The 20,592-nt window shown below is 33.1% G+C and overlaps 1 protein-coding gene across 1 annotated transcript; it reads left to right on the forward strand.

The window, feature by feature from the left end:
- Positions 1 to 139: 139 nt before the first annotated feature.
- LOC128984000 (uncharacterized) lies at positions 140 to 19,653 on the forward strand. The gene is made up of 4 exons (XM_054403281.1): positions 140 to 155; positions 2,166 to 2,768; positions 2,922 to 3,051; positions 19,413 to 19,653. Exons 1-4 carry the CDS (start codon positions 140 to 142, stop codon positions 19,651 to 19,653), a joined length of 990 nt encoding a protein of 329 aa, XP_054259256.1.
- The last annotated feature ends 939 nt before the right edge of the window (positions 19,654 to 20,592 follow it).

A 20,592-nucleotide genomic window follows, 5' to 3' on the forward strand; every position in this document is an offset into this window, starting at 1 on the left:
TATCGCAAGTTAAATTAAAATATAGTTTTAATAAGACAAATACTTTATTAGGTAGCTTTTTACAATAAACCCGATTCAGAATGTTTACCAACAAAAACTAAACAAATAATATTCTAACACTATATGTTTTCAAACACATATGAATAACAACACAGGTATGTTCCACTGACTAAAAATAGTGAATGTTAGATATCATGCTGAGTACGGCGTGAAATACATGTGCGGAAGAATATTCCGTTTTAGAGTGTAACTTTCAAAATCAAATATCGAAATGGAAAATAGTAGTACGCCTATAATGTCTTGCCAGAGTAAGCATATTTATTAGCCTATATTACAGACTTAATAGTACCAAGGTGTGTGTACATCTATAAAACCAGTAACCGGGCAGATAACCAATGTTGTACTTAGCATTTATACCCAGAAAAACCCGGGGTTGATGCTAGTATTAGTTTAGAAAATAAATGTATACGTAGATAATGACAATCAACCATTATATTCTTACCTCAAATAAATTTTTTTTCGCAATATTCTACTTAATGTTTCCATCATACTATTAATTTTACTTTTAAATGCATTTTAAGTTCGTGTAGAATTATGGCAGGCAACGAGTTAGTTCAGAGCCACCTCGGCACTAAAATAGCCAATCCCCAAGGAAATTGCACTTAAGCCTGTAATAGGGCGTCAAAGCCTTTGAACATCAATGTAATTCCCTATAGTCTAGCTATAGACAAGCTTTGAACGTGTGCTGTTTCTTTATGTACTATAAAGCGATGAACTTATAAATCATAACAACAAATTACCAAGAGCATCCAGGAAGATGTTTAAACGTCATGTCATGTCAGTCAGATATGCCGCATTCGCCATATTCTGGAAACTATAATACTGTAGTTTATTGCAAATATTTTAAAATAAACCCGTATCTAATGAGGATTCAAATTCGCTTGCATCTTCTCATGTTACTATATTGATTGATAGACTAATTAACTTACGTTGTTCAAAGGTTTATTGCGGACATTTTCCATCACGAATGTAAAAAAAAACAATACACAACGTTTCGGGATCTGGAATCTGATCCCGTCTTCAGGTGAAAAAACTTAACTAACACATTACAACTAACAATACACAAACGCCCAACCTAAGTTGGAATACACTACCGAGGGTAGTAGTCAAAAAATATGCACTGTATAGCAGTCAAGTCATGATACAACATGCAATTAATAACAAATCACAAAACACTATAATCTATAAAAGGTTTACGTACAAAAAACTCACACAATGGAACACTAACAACACCGTACGCTATGACTCCACCAATGAGACTGAACCAACATGGCTGACCAATCGGAAACACGGAGACAACAGAAATGGCTTCCGGTCCCTGGAAAAGTAAAACCAACAAAATGGCGGAGCGATGTACGATGCCGCAAGATGGGTGTTAATTATGTTTATTCATATCACGAGTTTTACTACGAGTTAACATAACGTGCGAATTTTGAGGAGAACTCGTTATTTCCCTATTTATTGAACAATTAAGTTCCCTATCCTTTAGTTCCTTGTTCAAAATGGGTAGCCAAAGTGGCCTTATTTCAACCGATGACTGACTGATTGGTTGGTCTGCTAATTTAATGTATGAGGCTTCAATGAGTTTACGTTTGAAAAAATGAGGTTCCTTATGGACAATTTTTGCCTCTTCAAAATTCATACGATGATTTTCGGACCAGCAATGATGAGCGATCTTAGATTTTTCCACTAAACCTTTTTTGGTGTTTTCTCTGTGTTCTTTGATTCTAATGTTCAACGGTCTTTTTGTCTCGCCATAGTAAGGCCTGGAACAATCATTGCAATTTATTCTGTAAACACAGTTTTTAGTATCCTGAGTGTCATTTTTGGGTTTTGTTTTGACGAGACTCTGCCTAAGTGTGTTTTGTGTCCTAAATGCTGTTTGCACATTAAATTTCCTAGCAACCCTTCTGATTTTTTCCGACAGTCCTGACACATACGGGATTGACATGTGGACGAGTTTTTCCTTGCGATTTTGTAAAGGTTCACGCGTAGCCCTATCTTTCTTGCATTTGTTTATAATGGATCGAGGGTATCCGTTACTAGCCAAATCCTAAATTTTTCCGTTGTGCCTAAATCAGTTAAAACGCTGGATTTTGTGACAGGGATTGAGTCTGCTGTTTCTCAGTTACCTGAGTCTCAGGGGGATCAGTTCCGTTGTGAAGCTAGTATTTTACTAAAGAAAATTCCTACTCCTAAACCTAATCTTAGTAAAGAGGAAACCAAAGCAGTATCAGTCCTTGGGAAAGACGGTACTGTAAAGATTTTGCCCGCGGATAAAGGGAATGCCACGGTAGTTCTTGATACTGTGACATACGAAGAAAAAATGTTAGAAACTTTGCAATCTGGCCATTACACCCAATTGAAAAAAGACCCCACAGAAACTTTCGAGCGTAAAATCGCTAGTACTCTAAGAAAACACAAAAAGTTTTTTAGCGACAAACAAAGGACTCGGTTGACACCACACCATTCCAAAATTCCACACATGTACGGGTTACCTAAGATCCACAAACCTAACGTTCCTCTGAGACCAATAGTTAGCTCCCGTGATTCTGCTTGTAGGGAATTGTCTAAAGTCCTTCTGGACATTTTAAAGCCTTTAGTAGGAAACACTGATTCGTTTATCAAAAACTCCAAAGATTTTGTAGAAAAGTCTAAATCTATCGTACTGGCTGATACTGACAAGCTGGTCAGCTTCGATGTTGAAAGTCTGTTTACGAATGTCCCCGTTTCGGAAACCCTAAAAATAATTGAGACCCGTCTCACAAACGACGATACTTTAGCAAACAGAACTTAACTCCCTGTTAACGTCATAATGGAACTTTTGGAGTTGTGTACTCAATGTAACTATTTCCAATTAGAGGGTAAATTATACCGTCAAGATGAGGGTATGGCCATGGGGTCACCATTGTCACCTATCTTTGCCAACATCTTTATGGAGGAGTTTGAGCAAAAAGCTTTGGCTTCAGCTCGGCTCAAACCGAGGATATGGTGGAGATATGTCGATGACACTTTCGTGGTTTTCCCTCATGGAGATGATAAATTGAATGAGTTTTTAGAGCATCTTAATAGTGTTTCATCCTCCATAAAACTAACCATGGAGGTGGAATCACAAAACAAACTCCCCTTTTTGGACGTGTGCGTAGAAAAGCATTTGAACAGTCTTAGAACATCTGTTTACAGAAAAAAGACACACACAGGGCAGTATCTAAACTTTCAATCAAACCACCAAATTTCTGTCAAGGAGGGGGTTGCTTACTCTCTGTTTGACAGGGCTAAGAGCATTTGCTCCAATCAGGATGAGTTAAAGGATGAAATTAAGAAAGTAGAACAGGATTTGGCTAGTAACGGATACCCTCGATCCATTATAAACAAATGCAAGAAAGATAGGGCTACGCGTGAACCTTTACAAAATCGCAAGGAAAAACTCGTCCACATGTCAATCCCGTATGTGTCAGGACTGTCGGAAAAAATCAGAAGGGTTGCTAGGAAATTTAATGTGCAAACAGCATTTAGGACACAAAACACACTTAGGCAGAGTCTCGTCAAAACAAAACCCAAAAATGACACTCAGGATACTAAAAACTGTGTTTACAGAATAAATTGCAATGATTGTTCCAGGCCTTACTATGGCGAGACAAAAAGACCGTTGAACATTAGAATCAAAGAACACAGAGAAAACACCAAAAAAGGTTTAGTGGAAAAATCTAAGATCGCTCATCATTGCTGGTCCGAAAATCATCGTATGAATTTTGAAGAGGCAAAAATTGTCCATAAGGAACCTCATTTTTTCAAACGTAAACTCATTGAAGCCTCATACATTAAATTAGCAGACCAACCAATCAGTCAGTCATCGGTTGAAATAAGGCCACTTTGGCTACCCATTTTGAACAAGGAACTAAAGGATAGGGAACTTAATTGTTCAATAAATAGGGAAATAACGAGTTCTCCTCAAAATTCGCACGTTATGTTAACTCGTAGTAAAACTCGTGATATGAATAAACATAATTAACACCCATCTTGCGGCATCGTACATCGCTCCGCCATTTTGTTGGTTTTACTTTTCCAGGGACCGGAAGCCATTTCTGTTGTCTCCGTGTTTCCGATTGGTCAGCCATGTTGGTTCAGTCTCATTGGTGGAGTCATAGCGTACGGTGTTGTTAGTGTTCCATTGTGTGAGTTTTTTGTACGTAAACCTTTTATAGATTATAGTGTTTTGTGATTTGTTATTAATTGCATGTTGTATCATGACTTGACTGCTATACAGTGCATATTTTTTGACTACTACCCTCGGTAGTGTATTCCAACTTAGGTTGGGCGTTTGTGTATTGTTAGTTGTAATGTGTTAGTTAAGTTTTTTCACCTGAAGACGGGATCAGATTCCAGATCCCGAAACGTTGTGTATTGTTTTTTTTTTTTTACATTCGTGATGGAAAATGTCCGCAATAAACCTTTGAACAACATTAACTCACCATCACCAACAATGAACTTCAAACAAAGAATTAATTAACTTACCTTAAGTAGCCTACTTGTTTAATCTTATTTCAAGGTAAATTGAATTAATACTGTTTACGGTTTCATTATAGTGTACCAGCAATAGTTTATAATTAGTCAGTTACTGAGTCGTACAGGCTATCCTATACATCATAATAATCTGCAACTTGACAACTTTATCTTCTAACTTATCTGATTTGCAAAACAAGAGAACTCTTATGATATGAATTAGATGTAGTTCGATTGTTTTTAACTTAGGTTTTATATTTTTCATTTAAAAAAGGTGTTTAGATGACGGCAACGTTTAACAATGCCTTATAACTTGCATGCTCTAGCCTACCTACAGTAATATTACCACTGACAACCATGTTGATATCTTCAATGTTCGATTCACGTCTAAGGATGAAAACTGGCTTTATATAAAAATGTAAGGACATTCCATCTGATCTAGTAGGAGTTTGATTCAATCAGTGGTGATTTTCTAAAATACTCTATAGTTTTTCTGTGTCAATAGCTCATTTCAGAAAGTACTGTTCATGAAAATTCATAATATTGTCAAATTGAGGTGGTTTTTAATAAAGATGGGGGTTTTCTAGCTTACCATATCATCATATTATTATCAAATTCATGTTATCATCATACTCAGTTACATTAAATTATTACTTCATCGTAATTATTAGTACTAAGGTAAACCTATAACTATACACTGCAACAGTGCAATCAAATTGGCCCACAGATTTAAAATAAATCTGGGGAACCTTTTTTCTCTAAAATGTTAGTAAAAGCTTAAATTTCGAAACAATCTCGAATCGTCTGAAAGACAATTCTTTTATGCAGAGTCTCCAATATGTTAATGTGTGTTAATGATTTGTATATCTTAAAACACCAAACATAGTTGCCCTGTTGCACTTTTTATTTGTTTTTTTTACCACCTTTATACACAATTTCTTTCGTATTCTATTGTGATTTCATTGCACACCACTTGAGACCTTACCAACTGACCAATAGTAGTTGTGACACAATACATTATCATTATAACTCCAAACTCTAATTAAAATAATTGCAGAAACATATTATTGAGCACCTATGCTGCTTCGAAAGTACCAGAAAAGCACTCAACATTTAATACCGTAAAAAATTACCCACTTCTCTAGTCTGGTAGCCTTGGCAACATAGAAAATCACATGAAAAACCCCTCCCTAAAAACATTATTCACACCATAGCGATTGAACTCTGAGCAGTGTAGTAGGTACATATTGTTGAAAATAAACTTGCATATTATTTTCAAACGTTGCTGTCCCACCTGTGACCTCCAAAACCGCACTTGATCATATCAACACTTACGAATCAAAGCTTGCCAAACAGTTTCATCATCTACAGTAATTTTTTGCCAAGCTCCTTCTTTTTCTGATGGATCCCGTTTTCCTCAATTTTTAAGTATTCATAAGGATTGTATTTTTTGCTGGAAACTATGTTATGACGTCTAAGGGAACTAAAATAGGTTGCTGCACTGCTGTCATAGGCTTACCATTTCGCACATACTCATTATACGCAAACATACATGTTTACCGTTAAATGCTCCATTACTACCAAAAAAGTATCACACTCGATTAAAAAACACCCGGTTCGTCTTTATCTTCCTGTGCGTATAGAAACTTATGTAATAGTGATCATACCAAATGAAAATATATATATAATTACAGATATCAACTAATTAAAAAAAGTTTTGTTCTGTTGAATTAGTTAATAACACAATTTACCTACAATGCATTGCATATGGTGTTTTTAGTTAGCGTGATTTGACCAAAGGGTTGACATTGCTAAATTAGCAGCATTTCCATAATTAATTACAGTGAAAGCTTACTGAAAGCAATCATTTTATACATCAATGGATCAAAACTGGAATTGTTACGCTAAACTGTGTGAGCACAGGACTTTTAAAAATTAAATTAGGCCCTACTTACAGATAACATAAAAAGTACAAAGTTGCCATTCTATATGTACTGGTATCGATTACATTTTTTATTTTAAAATAAGTTGATTTCATAGCTTGATTTCAATTTTCTGAAGCTGGTTACAGTGGCAACCTACGATGGTCCCTGACTCAAATATGTTAAGTACAATGTTTTATTTTTGTAAGTCGAACTCAAATGTTATTGGTATTATTGTTTTTATCAACATTAATTATAAAGAACCATTCATTTGAAATGCTCCTCTCACACTTTCTTTTATCTATAATTGATTAATAATTGTCTTGAAGTACAATTTACTTAGCTGCGAAGTTTCTTTTGTGAAATTTACGTTTTTTACTGAATCTAGTTTGGCAATCATGTGAAAACAGCTCAAAAGCTGCTATAAAAAGTACAATACTACTGGTTGAGTGATCGCTCTAAACACCCAGGAAAAATTTCTCACACCTGAGCGACAACTCTTGATCAAGCAAAGGAGACAATGCAATATAAAGCAAAGTGGTGTTCTTTGGTATAATGAAAACGGATCTGTAATAAACACTCAAAGAAGGCTTTGTTTAGGGTATTCCTGCAATTCTTTGAGTAACAATTTCTTTCAAATGGTGGTGCAGGCTGTTTGAACGGACGGGATGCGTCCAACATGTATTATAAAAGGTCCTATACCTCATCAGAAAACATAATTTAAACATTCACAGTTTAGGTAATTTGTACAGATTTTTTCTAATCAATTATTAATCAATAATTTATGACCACCCAAATAATTATTATTTGTGGGAAAAGCTAAGCATAAACATTGCAAGAAGACAAATTAATAACAATGTAATTGTAGTTTGGAGTTTTCAAAATTATGTGCTCTTTCTCGAACCGTATACAGTTAATGCTTTACGGTCATAAATATCTACAAGCTGCTATACCCGTGCTTTGCAACGGGAAGAAAATGGGACCTAGAGAGCTATTAAAGTGGTGCTGATATGTGTATTACAATACAGCAACTCTTTGATTTACTATGAAAATATAAACTGACTTAAAAGCGTAAACCTACTTACTTTCAAACCCCTACTTTTGATGTTAATAGATCCATAAGAGTATGACAACATACCTTAGTGTAGCAATAGCATCAATTGATTCATATGTATGCTTCATAAATGACATGTGTTATCACAATTCTTCGATTTTAGTCAAGCCTCTTCACATGTAGCTTACTATATAAAATAAAAAATGAAACTTTAAGCAATACTTTACAGAACGTATACAACCTCACTTAAAAACCAATCATAACCCTCCTCAATCTACAATGCGTCACAAACATATTTTTCGAGTAAAAAAACAAACACCAGTTCATTGTACTGACCAGCTGTTTCATTAACTAAAAATTAAATCATTTTAACATAGGAAGCATGCGAGGCGTAGCCCTTCGGAAATCAGCCTGTAGGGCAGAGTCCTTAGGAAATTCGTCCATATCAATACTTTTCGGCAAATCTACACATTCTAAGATTCATTTTGATGTGCCATATGCCTATATTTTATTTGGTAAATGACCTTAACCGTTTACATAAAATTTGATTGTATCACTTTAATAATATAATAGATGGCTTTAATTGATAGATTATCCAAACTTAATTGCGGCAATATGTATCAGAGAAAATCCAAAGAATAAATGAGTCTTAAAATCACATCTACAACTTAAACAGACCTTACAATACAGAGTGTTCCAATATTAAATATAGTTGCCATTTTGGAAAATACTGGCCATTTTTGAAACAACGGAATCAATATTTTAAACATATTTTATGACTTTATTAGAACTTAGATGCCAACACCAAAGAAGGGTTAGTTAAGAAATTCGTTAAAAATTAGAATACACAAAACTTGTTTGTAGTGTCTCGCCTAAGACGTGGTGAGAACACTAAATATTGAAAACTAACACCTAATGTGGTTAGGACTCATTAGTGGTGGCGTTAATTGCCAGTAATTGCATCACGAATCCCAGAAATGTTATTTACCAAACACTAACTTCAGTAGTATTTACAAAGATAAATTTAAACATAATTTAATAAAGTGGTAGATTCAACAACAGTTTTGTCAAAGGCTGCAAGGTAATTAAAATATTTTACGCCATTACATTCTATTAAATAATTTCTAAGTATGATTTTGACATTTAAACCTACAATCAAATTTGTTAACATTCATTTGGTTACTGAGAGGTATGGCAATAACATGTGAATTAATGAATTGAATCAATATCGATTAAATAAGTCATGTGTCGTAAACTCGTTACATGTGAAGTGCAATGTCATTTATTGGTGAGAGTGAGAGACAATGTACCTTTAGTTTTGTCAAGCTTTAACCAATCAATACTCGGTAATATTAATCAAACAATTTACCCGTACTGTAAATACTTTATAATAGATAGTAAGGTAAAAAATAGTCTTCTTAAATAAGGCTAGTATTAGGGACGACTAAAATAGTTTTAGTTATACATAAATTATATTTAAATTGTGCAATGAAATAGTAGTTTTCATTACTGGTCTCGAAAGTGACTTGTTGCAGGGACAGATTGCATTGAGGCGTGAGGCGAAGCTAAACATGGAAAAAAGCCATCGAGCCCCGCAATGGTACTTTTGATACGAGTATTGAACATTATTTTTTATTACGATATCGAAAAACTTGTAAACAACATGGATATTTTTGTTTATTCAACTTAGTATTAAGAAAAAACCGAACTCATAACAGTGAGTTTCCGTGCTTATGTCGAAGTACATACGCATGGCAACTCAGCGTTTTGAGTTATAACAGCAATAATGCAACAGCTGATCCGGCTTAATAAAGGACTTTGACTTTTTGACTTTGGTCTGCACCGCAAAATCCCATAACAGTTACTTTCCGTGCACCAAAAATGCACTTAAAGTGTACGTTATGTAATTTTTCCGTGCAGTAGCGGGAATAACCTATTTTCTTACCTAAATTTACGCTTAATAAATATTGACCCATATTTTGACATACAAACCTCTATATCTAATAATTTTACTAAACATTGATTACATACCGTAGTCGAGTAGAGTTGCAAACTAATACAGGATGAAACTTTAGATGCGGGTTAAACGCAACAATCGACCCACATTCTCTAGGGCCTAGGGTTATAATACATAACTCTGTTTTGTTTACACCACAAATACGTTTATACAAACGACCGACGATCGTTGGGGGTTATTTTTGGTTCTACAGTAACTGATATTTTTTTATTATACAGTATAAGTATAAATGTCAGTTTTAGTTTGTATATCAACCAGAGGTTGAGATTTACATTCCACAGTACTGTCAATTTTAAACAAATTTCTTTACAAAATTCATTTCAGAGAAAGCAAAAAAATTATCTATGCTAAACAGCCACGATACCTTCAGGCCGCTGGAATGTATAAAACTAATGTACCATTGACACACCAGGTAACTAATAGGTCTGCTATCTATTGACGGTGACATTAACAGACCAAAAGAAGTTTACTAATGTTATATTGTTCTATGCAACCATGACTTAAGTAGCGAGTTTTTTTGAGCGGAGCGAGCGAAGCGAGCGAAGCTCTTTGGGATCAACTTCAATGCAAACAATATAACACCATCACTCAATAACGGCTGAACACATTTCAGCCAAACTTAACAAGACTACTTAGACTAATAATGAGATGGTTTATAAACAAACAAATTTCAATTAGATAATGCTAATGCAATTTAAAACGAACTTAAAATTTAAAATTTTTAACATTGGGCTTATGAGACTAAAGTAGCTATGACAGTTTTTTTGTTTACAAGAAAAATGTAAACAAGAGAATCATAAGGTATTTCTGAACTTTCTATACTTTTCTTTTAAACGATTTTAAACCATTCCTATGATTTTAATAAACAAGAAAATGCCGTTAAAACATTTTTTAAGGCACGGAATTCACTGAAAATCGAGAAAATATACTGAACTACTTTCTCAATGCGCGGAGCATAAACAAGGAGCGGAGGGATACGGACCGGTGACTACTTTCTTGGGAACCTATTTGTGTTGCCAGCTGATTAGAAACAGCCAATGTTAGAAATCAGGATTTAATAAGCGATATATCGAACCGCATCGAAATCGGTATCTAATCCGATAATACATCATAGGTTATATTATGTTTAATTACATCGACGGTACAGTAAGTTATTACACTTATTGATAAAACGCAGATTGAACACTGATTTAGGCATGTGGGGAGGTAGGTCGGGGTTTATGAGTATTCGTGACTACATTAAGTGTTTTGAAGTAAGGTTAGATTAGGAAGGTATAGTGTAGGTTATAGGTAGGCGATCGGGTTGTTTATTTGTGTTGCGCCATATAATTTTTTAACTTTTGGAATGGAATAGTTGGTTAAGGTTAAACGGGGAAACGATTTCAAAAATGCTTGCATATGGTCTTAACTTAACAAACCATCTACAGTATTCTAGCTTTGACTTTATATAAAGTCAATGATTCTAGCAAATTATTACATACTGACCAAAAGAAAAGAGAACATTTGGATTTGTACCTTTGACCATAGCAAAACTAACATATAATTATGGAATGTGAAAAGTTGTATATCATTATATACTATTCTGTAATATTAATAATTGTTCGGCAAATCATCATTTTTATGGCTCGGCTGAAAATGGAATCTGCATTTTGTGAAACAGTAATTTGGTAACAATTCAGTTATTTCAAATGTTGATAACAGTAGCCCATCCTATACAAATACTGTTATTTGATTGCCAAGCCACGGACTATACATACGTCCAGTTACAACCGTTGATAAGTAAACCTGGGCTTATAGAAGTACAATTTTAACCACGGTATGGATAATTGTCTAGGCCTGTCCAGAAGTAGGCTACTAATTTCTAATTATATTATCTACATTGTATATTTAAGGCATGTCTTCCCTACTTATTATATTATTCTGTTTTCACTTAAATCAGCTGAATGCGATGTTTACTTATTACTTATGTTTAGGCCTACATTTCAGCCATTTTATGTTGCACGGTTGAATTTAAATGTCAAATTTCCCCTCCTGTTGTTATACTTTAATACTCGTTTTTTTATAGTTACTATTTTTTTTATACTTAAATACTTTAACCGATTGTAAGGGTGAAAAATGTAGCCCAATGTTTTTTTGTTGTAGGCTACAGTTGCATTTGAATGTTAAATTACCTTTCTCATTTTTATAATTTACTTTTTGGATGTTAATATCAGATTCCAACTACTGTAATATTTTCCTGGTCAAAACTACCATAATGCACTTCTCGAAGAGGTAAATTTGAGTTATTATAATTTTAATCTTTAAAACCAGCATTAGTAAATAAATCTATTGACCTTTTTACATTTAGTTACTTATACAAATATCAAATCACGTTTGTTCCGCTCAACTGGCTTTCACCTCTCTGAAAGCAACCCTAGTTTATCATTGTTTACACTAGTTACTTGTTTTTGGTTACATTGAGTATACACTTATGTACGATCATTACTTTATGAACATGTTTATCAGTGGTTCATGTGGCAAGTAGTGGGTAGTATATGTTATTTAGACAAGCAGGGCCAAACGCAAACTATATTAAGTAACTAAATGTTTTTTTACTCTGAACCTTTGCTTTGTTTTGTTAAAGTATTTATAGAGGTGGATTAACTTGATTATATTCATCAATAAAGAAATACAATTAATGTAATGTTAAAGTGTGTCAGTACATAAAATATATTGTTCAATAGCTCATTGTTGAAAACCTGTCAACAAAATGGGTATGCTGTCTAAGCAACATAACTATATTGAATTTTCACACGCTGATGTAATTCGATCCATTTTAGAGCAGGTGTAAATAATAAGAGGTCAAGTTCATGCATTTTATTTTATCCTAGAGAGTCACATTTGCAACTCATTAAAATGTAAATAATCCTGTGTAAGCCGTGAACCTTACCCATTGCTAAGTATTTAGACAGAGTTCATTTACATCTTATTGTTCCGAAATGTAATCTAAATGAATTCATTTTTATGAAATTCCACAGAATTGCTGAAGAAATATAGGGTTGTGTAACGTATAAATTTATAGTTAATTATACTTTTTATATATATAAGGTTTGATTTTTGTTTGCATTCATTAATACAGATTTCTGGAGGGATAATAGGGTTCCGGGTGACTACAAATGTTTTAAAATGTGGTTTTAGGTTTTGCATAAATATATTTAGAGTTTCAACAAGTTAGTTAACATCCGGATGAAAATTGTTTCCTAAAATGACACGTTCGTTCAATAGTTGTGTTATTTAAACAGCAAACACAATCAAAACTAAAACTAGTACCATTTATTCTTTGCAGTTTTTAGATATGACATTTCCAAGTGAACGTAGTTGTTTTGCAAAACAACCAGTTGTTTTGCTGGTCACCACGTTTGAATGTTCTCTATTAATTCTCTAACACTGGGTTACCAGAGTGTGTTTACTAGCACAAGCAAAAGTATGTTTCAAGAGTAAAATGTAACGAATTTCTTTAAATAATTGTTTGTTGAGAAACCTAGTTTATTGGTCAGTAAAACCCCTTAAATGTCTTCGAGGTCAAATCAAACGTCTGAACTTGGTCTTGGAGATGACCAAGACCGGACAGGAACAAACAATGTTCACAACAACAATACTCTTCTGTAAGAAATACAAACTACACTAGAAATGTTTTTGCAATAAGGTAGTCTGTTCATCTTACTTTATTTATATCTGATCACATACACCTCAAACATGCTAAAACATATTTTTTGCACAACACTGCTTTACGATGAACCCCATTTTTATAGGTACTTTCTTCAGTTGTGATTGGAATTAGATTAATCATTTGTCAAGCAAGTCCCAAAGATTAATTATTTCACAGGTGAAAACAAGTGAAAACGCTCGGAGTGATGAATGTGTGTAATTACCAGGGTGTTGGAATCTGCGAGGTTAAATCACAATCGGCTGACGACTTGGAAATTATTCAACTTACTCTTTGTTACCATTTCATTTATTGGGAATTTAAATAAATAAACAATTATTGTATTTTCCGTATTTTTTGTAACATGATTATAATAGTAAAAATAATAATAGGCAGCGAGACTGCCTTATTTATAAAGATTTGATAAATATTATTACTGTAATTGTGTATTAGGTTAAATTTATATTTCTTTTCAGTTGTTTTAATTCCTTTCATAAGCCAGTTCCAGACGTTAGGTGGTTAATACATATACATTTTTTTCACTGTGACGTAGGGTTGCGCTGCATGCGCTGCAGCATGACCTGTTTTTCTAGTGGTGCTTTGACCATATCTAGTATGAAGTGATACGCAATTAACTAAAATATAAAATTATTGTTTTTATAAATACAAGTTTTCAAAGTAAAATTTAAATAACATTTCGAGATTTCATTTTCAATTTGTTGCTCCACAAATCCACAAAAAATTAAAACGTACACTTATTTTATACAGGAATGTTGATTCTGTAAAATCCTTTTCCTTGATTATATGTATAGTAGACTAATTGTAAAATAGTATTACTTAGGATAAAATTGGAGGGTACTGATAGACATGAATGAATAATCCACCCTTTTCGAGGCTTAAAATTCAGGTATCAAGGATACGAATTGACTAGTGGGTTCCTCAAAGTCCGTTAGGTGCATTATGTTTAAATGCGACTACCTTGTATTTTTTTCAATAGGGTACTAACAATATTTAGCATCTACAATGCAACCCACGGATTGGGTTACTTATTTTCACTTCATATAATTGCTATAATGTATTTGTAATTGTTTATTAAAATATATTTTAAATCATGCAGCGGTTTTAGTTGATACAATGCTGGACTATGGTCCTGAACACTTGGGATAATCACCTGAAATACCGATAGGCTACAAATAACGTAGATATTATAGTGATGATACCAGATTGAAGTGGTGAGCTTTTTACGTTCACCATAACAACAAAATCAGTTCTCTGTATCATCGGAGCTTATGTCTTCTAAAAGTCAAGTAATGTTTTTGTATCACCAAAAAAAGTAAATGTAATCCTCAAAGATGTTGATTTGCTAATCAAAACCTACTAATCAACTTGTTTTGTTGGAGTGTTTGCTTAACTAAAGCAGGGCGTGATCAAAGGAATCTTGTCTGGAAATTCTACAACAAGGTTTAAACTAAGCGTACAAACTAGCGTTACAAACTAAGGTGGTGGATTTATTAATTTAATAAAAATTAAGTAATAAAAAAATTACAGTTTTGTGAAGATTTCATTATAAATAAATAAGTAAAGCAATCAATATGAAAAGCATCGCTTATAATAGGACTTCCTGATGCTTAAAAACAATGTAAAACAGTGAAAATTTAAATAAAGATATCTATTGCTAAACATAATTTTGAATTTAAAATTCCAATATTATTAAAGATATAATCATACACTATTTATTAAATAACTTCTTGACCACCGTTGTACGTGTTATAAAATTTACGGAAAGTAAATAAAATAAACTATTTATTATCAATTATGTTTTAACATGGTGGTTCATTACTATGTGGCACCTATCAAGTTTCAACCAAACCTTTGGGGTTTGGCATGAGAGTAGCTAAAAATATAAGTTTGATATTGCAATTAACCTATTCTTAGCCAGACCAATATCACTTGATACACCCTTACTTAATCTATTCATATCTCCTTATATATGAATGACCGATAAATAAATTCCAAATCCAAACGTAGATTTAATATAAGCAATGTATGTTAAGCATGAGCAAAATACTGTTATTAACTTAAATTTTACACTATAGCTTTATTTTGGAATTGTTGCTTAGGTTAATCATATTAGGTAATATCTATTGATTTTTAATAATGTTGTGCTTCAATTGTGTTTGAATCAAGAAAAATAATTATAAATACCCAACCCACCGTATTGGAGGTCAAATCAATATGGATGATACCGGGTTTTGCCACTGGGAGCCTAATGTCCCCCCTCGGACTGACGATAACGTTACGAGAAAGTGATAAGTGATGTTATTGGTGCATTTTATAACTAAACGAAAATGTCTGGTCTTATCGTAAAACATATTCAAGAACTGCAAACTAAACATAATAAAACTCATAATATCTTAAGATTATAGGGTGTAAAAAAATAATTACGTTAGGAAAATATACTCCACAAGTCGATGCATTATTAATTTATAACCTTGGAAATGTACTTTCAAAAACATCTTATTTGCGATTGATATTATTTGACACTAGTTTTACCACCAACCTTACAGTATTAACTTCATAATATAGCCTTATACAGGGTGAATAAAAAGGCAAGACCCCCCCCCCCTTTAATATTTTTCCCATTAAATATACAGAGATATCCTTTCGGTGGTCGTGCAATCTTAGCAGGAAATTTCATTTTATGATTTTGAAACTTTTGAGTGACCCCCAAAAGGGGGGATTTGGGGAGTAACTCAAATATTTTAAATGTAAACCCCCTTCAACTGACACCTCATTTTGAAGTGTTTACAAAAACTTAAAAAATTGTGAAAACTAGAGGTCGCTATCTCTTCTGTATCCAAAATGGTACCCCGTCAAATGTTGTAGAAAATCAATGGTAAAATTGGTTCGTAATGGTAATATTGGCTACCATTTTGGATAGAGAAGAGATAGCGACCTCTAGTTTTCACCATTCTTTAAGTTTTTGTAAACACTTCAAAATGAGGTGTCACTTGATGGGGGTTTACATTGAACAATTTTTAGTTGCCCCCCAAATCCCCCTTTTTGGGGGGGATACTCCAAAATTTCAAAATCATAAAATGAAACGTCCTGCTAAGATTGCACGACCACCAAAAGGATATCTCTGTATATTTACTTGGAAAAATATTAGAGGGGGGGGGGGTCTTGACTTTTTATTCACCCTGTATAGCCTAATCCTGTGAATACTTTGTGGCTTTAAATTTTTAAATATACATGTACATAAAAGTAAGAACATGTTATCACTTTGAAAGCTAAAGACCATTTGATTTATATAGCAAAGATCCCGAAATTGACCCACGTGAAACTTCAAGATGAGTCGACCCAGTCCCAATTCAGATTAAATTATTTGAAAAAATACACAATTTTGGTCTCGATTACATAATTATGATTCGATCAATAAAACTGCATTGCCAGTTGTAGACGTCCAGTTTCATGAAAAAAATGTAAAATAAAAATATGAATATACGTTTAAGAACACACACAACAGAGAAGTATTGAAAATAATCTTTTGCTAGTTATTTAGTTTTTATTTTTATCATTAGTTTCATGAAAGAAAATCCAAAACAAAAAATATAACTATACGCATAAGAACACATAGGCTACCAACTACAAGTTATAAAAATAATCTAAGTATATCCCAAAGATAACTTCATAATAGAAACCATTCAAGACCGCGATATTTTATTTAATCGTTTTTTTTTTTCGACATAAAACTGGTTAAGTACACTATGTGTTCACTGACAACTATTTGAGTGAATATCCCATTATCAACCAAGAGTGTTTTTCTTGGGTTGTAGTCCAAGGGATCTCTAATTTCCCCAGCTCATTCCCGAGAATTGCACCCTCCCAATTTACAATGTAGACTACAAGAGTTTACACCAACATTACAGCTGTTGTTGCTGGCCGCAACGGCAAGTTTTCCGCCCAGTTTCGCTTGAAGTTACAGTGATTAGAATCATGTAACCTACTGATCGGCCTTTTGAAAGCTTAATTGGCTCAAGTCCATTGGTCGTAAAATTGTGAATAGTGTTTATTACCAAGCTTTGGATGTTCCTCACCTTGTTTTAAGGTTTATTTCCCTGCAGATACAAACATACATACATGTTTAAAAGAAAATCAAGAAAAGTAAATAGCTATGTGTTTCCGAGAAAATTTGAAAATGACTAAGAATTGTAGTTGTCTTTACATACATAGTTAAATAGATCTTAATGGTACGCAAGTATGTATTTGATTAAATTTTTCCTACCAACTATTGAAACACAAAAAATATATTTCACATTAAGCATCAGGTATTTTTCATTGGTACTAAAATATTCTTATCTATAATACTGTCAAAAATGAATTCGTTGACTGGAGGTTAAAGTGTTTTAAATTTTAATTATCAATGTAGCCAAATTGGATAATTTTTAAATCAATTGTTTGCATGAAAAGTGTAAATGAATTTAAATTTTAAGTTTCTTTAAATTTAATGACTTGCTATTTAGCTTTGTACTTGTATTCACAAAATTGGACTCTAAAAGCCTCAAAAGGCGTTTTAAAGTGTGAAATAAATGGTGTATAATATTTTTATAACATGTTACATTATTTTTTTTTTATCTTATTTGCTTGAAAGCAGGCTTATATTATATGCAGCCTCGTTGTGCACTAATTTATTTGACGATTCTGTGGTTTTCATTAGAGTTTGGTGAGTTTGTGTTAGTATTGACTTGGAATTGTTGAGGATATTGTTTTAGTTTGGTGGTCAATTTAATTTTGGTTTTGTTTTTGTTATTTTGTTTTTTTGTCAGATAATAGATGGGATTTAGTAGGATTCTAAGGCCATGATAGGATAGTTGGGAGAGGGGTTGGGTTGGAGTCCCAACCCCTCTTGTTTGTTATGTTGATGTTGATGTTGATGTTATGTTGATGTTGTTCCTCTGTTTGTTATGTTACATTATAACAAAGATTCTAATTAATCAAGATTCATAAAAATATCACTTATGACCTTCTAGTGTCTAAATATTTAACCTTCTATGTGTAATCTGCCTAAACTAAGCCGAAATCTAAAATATGTTATTAGAATTGTTCGACCTATTTTGGTATGTAAATCGGGTCTTGTATGGGCCTCTGGGCTTTTTGTGACTCCCTGTATATGTAACCTATTGTAAAATAACAGATTACCCGCCCTTTATATGGGGTTAACGTATAAGTTTAACAGGATAATTGCAGATATCTTTCAGTAAAATAACTCGCGTAAGATTAATTATAAGTTATAAGTTATAAGCCTAAGTTAATGCAGACAAAATTTTACTTATTTCGTCTAATCAATTTCCATAATTTTTTACTAACTAAACTGCTTCATAGTTCTGCAAAATATTATGGAGTATTTTATGTGATTTAACCGGGTAGAGTAGCATTGGAAGATATAATGCATTTGCTAGTTATAATGTTTTTCATTGAGTCAAAGCAAATTGTAAACATTGTGAGTTTTAGCGAATTTCCCATAGCGATGGTTATATGCACAAACATTGTATGTCCAATTTTTTTCACTTTTGACATTTTTATATATTTGGAAAGCTGTAGTCTTCATCTTTCAGATCACACATATTGTATGTCCATATTACAATAGGAAAAATTAATATAAATTCTCAAAATAAAAGTGTTCACTTTGGTATGATGTAATTTTATCCTGCACACTTGTAGCATGTCCAATGATTGAAGTACCAGCTGAACAGAGAAAAACTCCTTTAGAGCACAGATATAGTATCTTTGGACTTGCAATGATTGTGCATGAAAATACAAGGCCTACTATCTCTGGTATTTGTTTTTCATCTTGTAGTATGTCCAAAAATCTGATGATCTCAAGTGCACTCTTATAGTATGTCCACATTTTATTTTACAATTATGTTTGGTTTAGGACATACAGCATCTGTGCACAACAGAACATAACACCAAAAAAGAATCCGTGAATTGGCTAAAGGTAAAGTGGTTTGGGTTTTAAAAAGCAAACCCCTATGAAATGCTATACAAGTACGAACTTAACAAGGAAATAGAGTTTTTGACTCTTGATGTACGAAAGGATTCCGAGACGCCATTTGTCTTGGAACAACAAATTCTCAGTCCAAAGTAAACTGAGCCTATTCCGGTTTCCAGCACCAAGAAAAAGGATTTGATGTACCTACTTAAAGCGGGTGTAATTCCAGAAGCATTCACGCATTTTGTCACTGAAATCCCTAGTTCCGCATCGGCAAGAGATATTGTACTTTACGTCATAGAGGAAGAAGAAGGAAACAAGTCTCTCACTGAAGTTACCAAAAAGAAAGAAGGAAGACGCAGTAGAAGAGATGTTATAGGGCAAGAAACCAGAAAAAGAAGTAATGTAAAGAGAGTTTAAGGAAACCAAGGAGGCTAAAAAAACCAGAGAAAATAAAAGAAATTAAAACTTCATTAGAAAATAAAGTAATGTGTCTAAAGGACAGCCCTGTTGAATAAACCCCATAAAGACTGACTCAACAAAATACAGTTTGTACTGTATAGGTACCATTTTACAAAAGGCACTACCTGATTTATTTCGTGCTTTGTTTAATGTTTCGTTTAGGCCTATTTGTGTTTAAGTTTCTAATAGCTGGTAGGCCAAGTAATTTTTATTTTTAAAATGTTAAAAATAAAAGTAGTCTACAATGTAAGACAATAACAGTCATGGGCGTCCGCAGAATTTGGAACAAGGGGGTGCAATATATAGGTCTAACGAACCTCCAGGGGTTCGGGGCCTTCCCCAGGAAAAAATCTCAAAATATAGTGTTTTAAAACATATTTTTACGCTATTTTGTAATACATAAAACCAACCAAAACAAAATAGTACATTGTGCATCAAGGACGGTCACCTGAGGGAGTCGTCGTTTTTTATGCCAACATTAACAATTAACCAAACAATTATAAAGAAGAAAAAAATATAGTTGAATAAAGCCTAGATAACAGCCAAGAAAGTTTATGTTTTGTTTTCTGAATAGTTTTGTTAAAGTATGAAAGTATACAAAGTATAAAAGATTTTTACATCTGTGAGTCAACTTCTTATTTGATTTAAACATCAATTTAAAACATTTTTTAGACATGACCATTTTGAACATACTTTTATAAATTCCTTAAAACCCAAGTGATCACAGAACATTATGTGTATTAAATTTATTTCTATTTTTTTTTAGCCAGGGGGCGCCCATGATAACAGTTGTTTAAATTTTTCATTCCTTCCTAAAACCATCTAGGGGCAGTTTGTATTGCACACTCGTAGCATGTCCATAAATCTGCGCGTTCAGAAGTGCACACATATAGTATG

This window comes from Macrosteles quadrilineatus, unplaced genomic scaffold (genome assembly GCF_028750875.1).
Source record: "Macrosteles quadrilineatus isolate MER2022 unplaced genomic scaffold, UCM_ALF_1.0 Scaffold_2__2_contigs__length_208266976, whole genome shotgun sequence".
Taxonomy (NCBI): domain Eukaryota; kingdom Metazoa; phylum Arthropoda; class Insecta; order Hemiptera; family Cicadellidae; genus Macrosteles; species Macrosteles quadrilineatus.

Bases quoted from the DNA above. Each gene is read 5' to 3' on its own strand.
- LOC128984000 (XM_054403281.1), top strand. The intron at 2,769-2,921 runs GTCTGTTTACGA...ATTTCCAATTAG, and splicing joins GGTCAGCTTCGATGTTGAAA to AGGGTAAATTATACCGTCAA. The intron at 3,052-19,412 runs GTGGAGATATGT...TCCGGTTTCCAG, and splicing joins CGGCTCAAACCGAGGATATG to CACCAAGAAAAAGGATTTGA.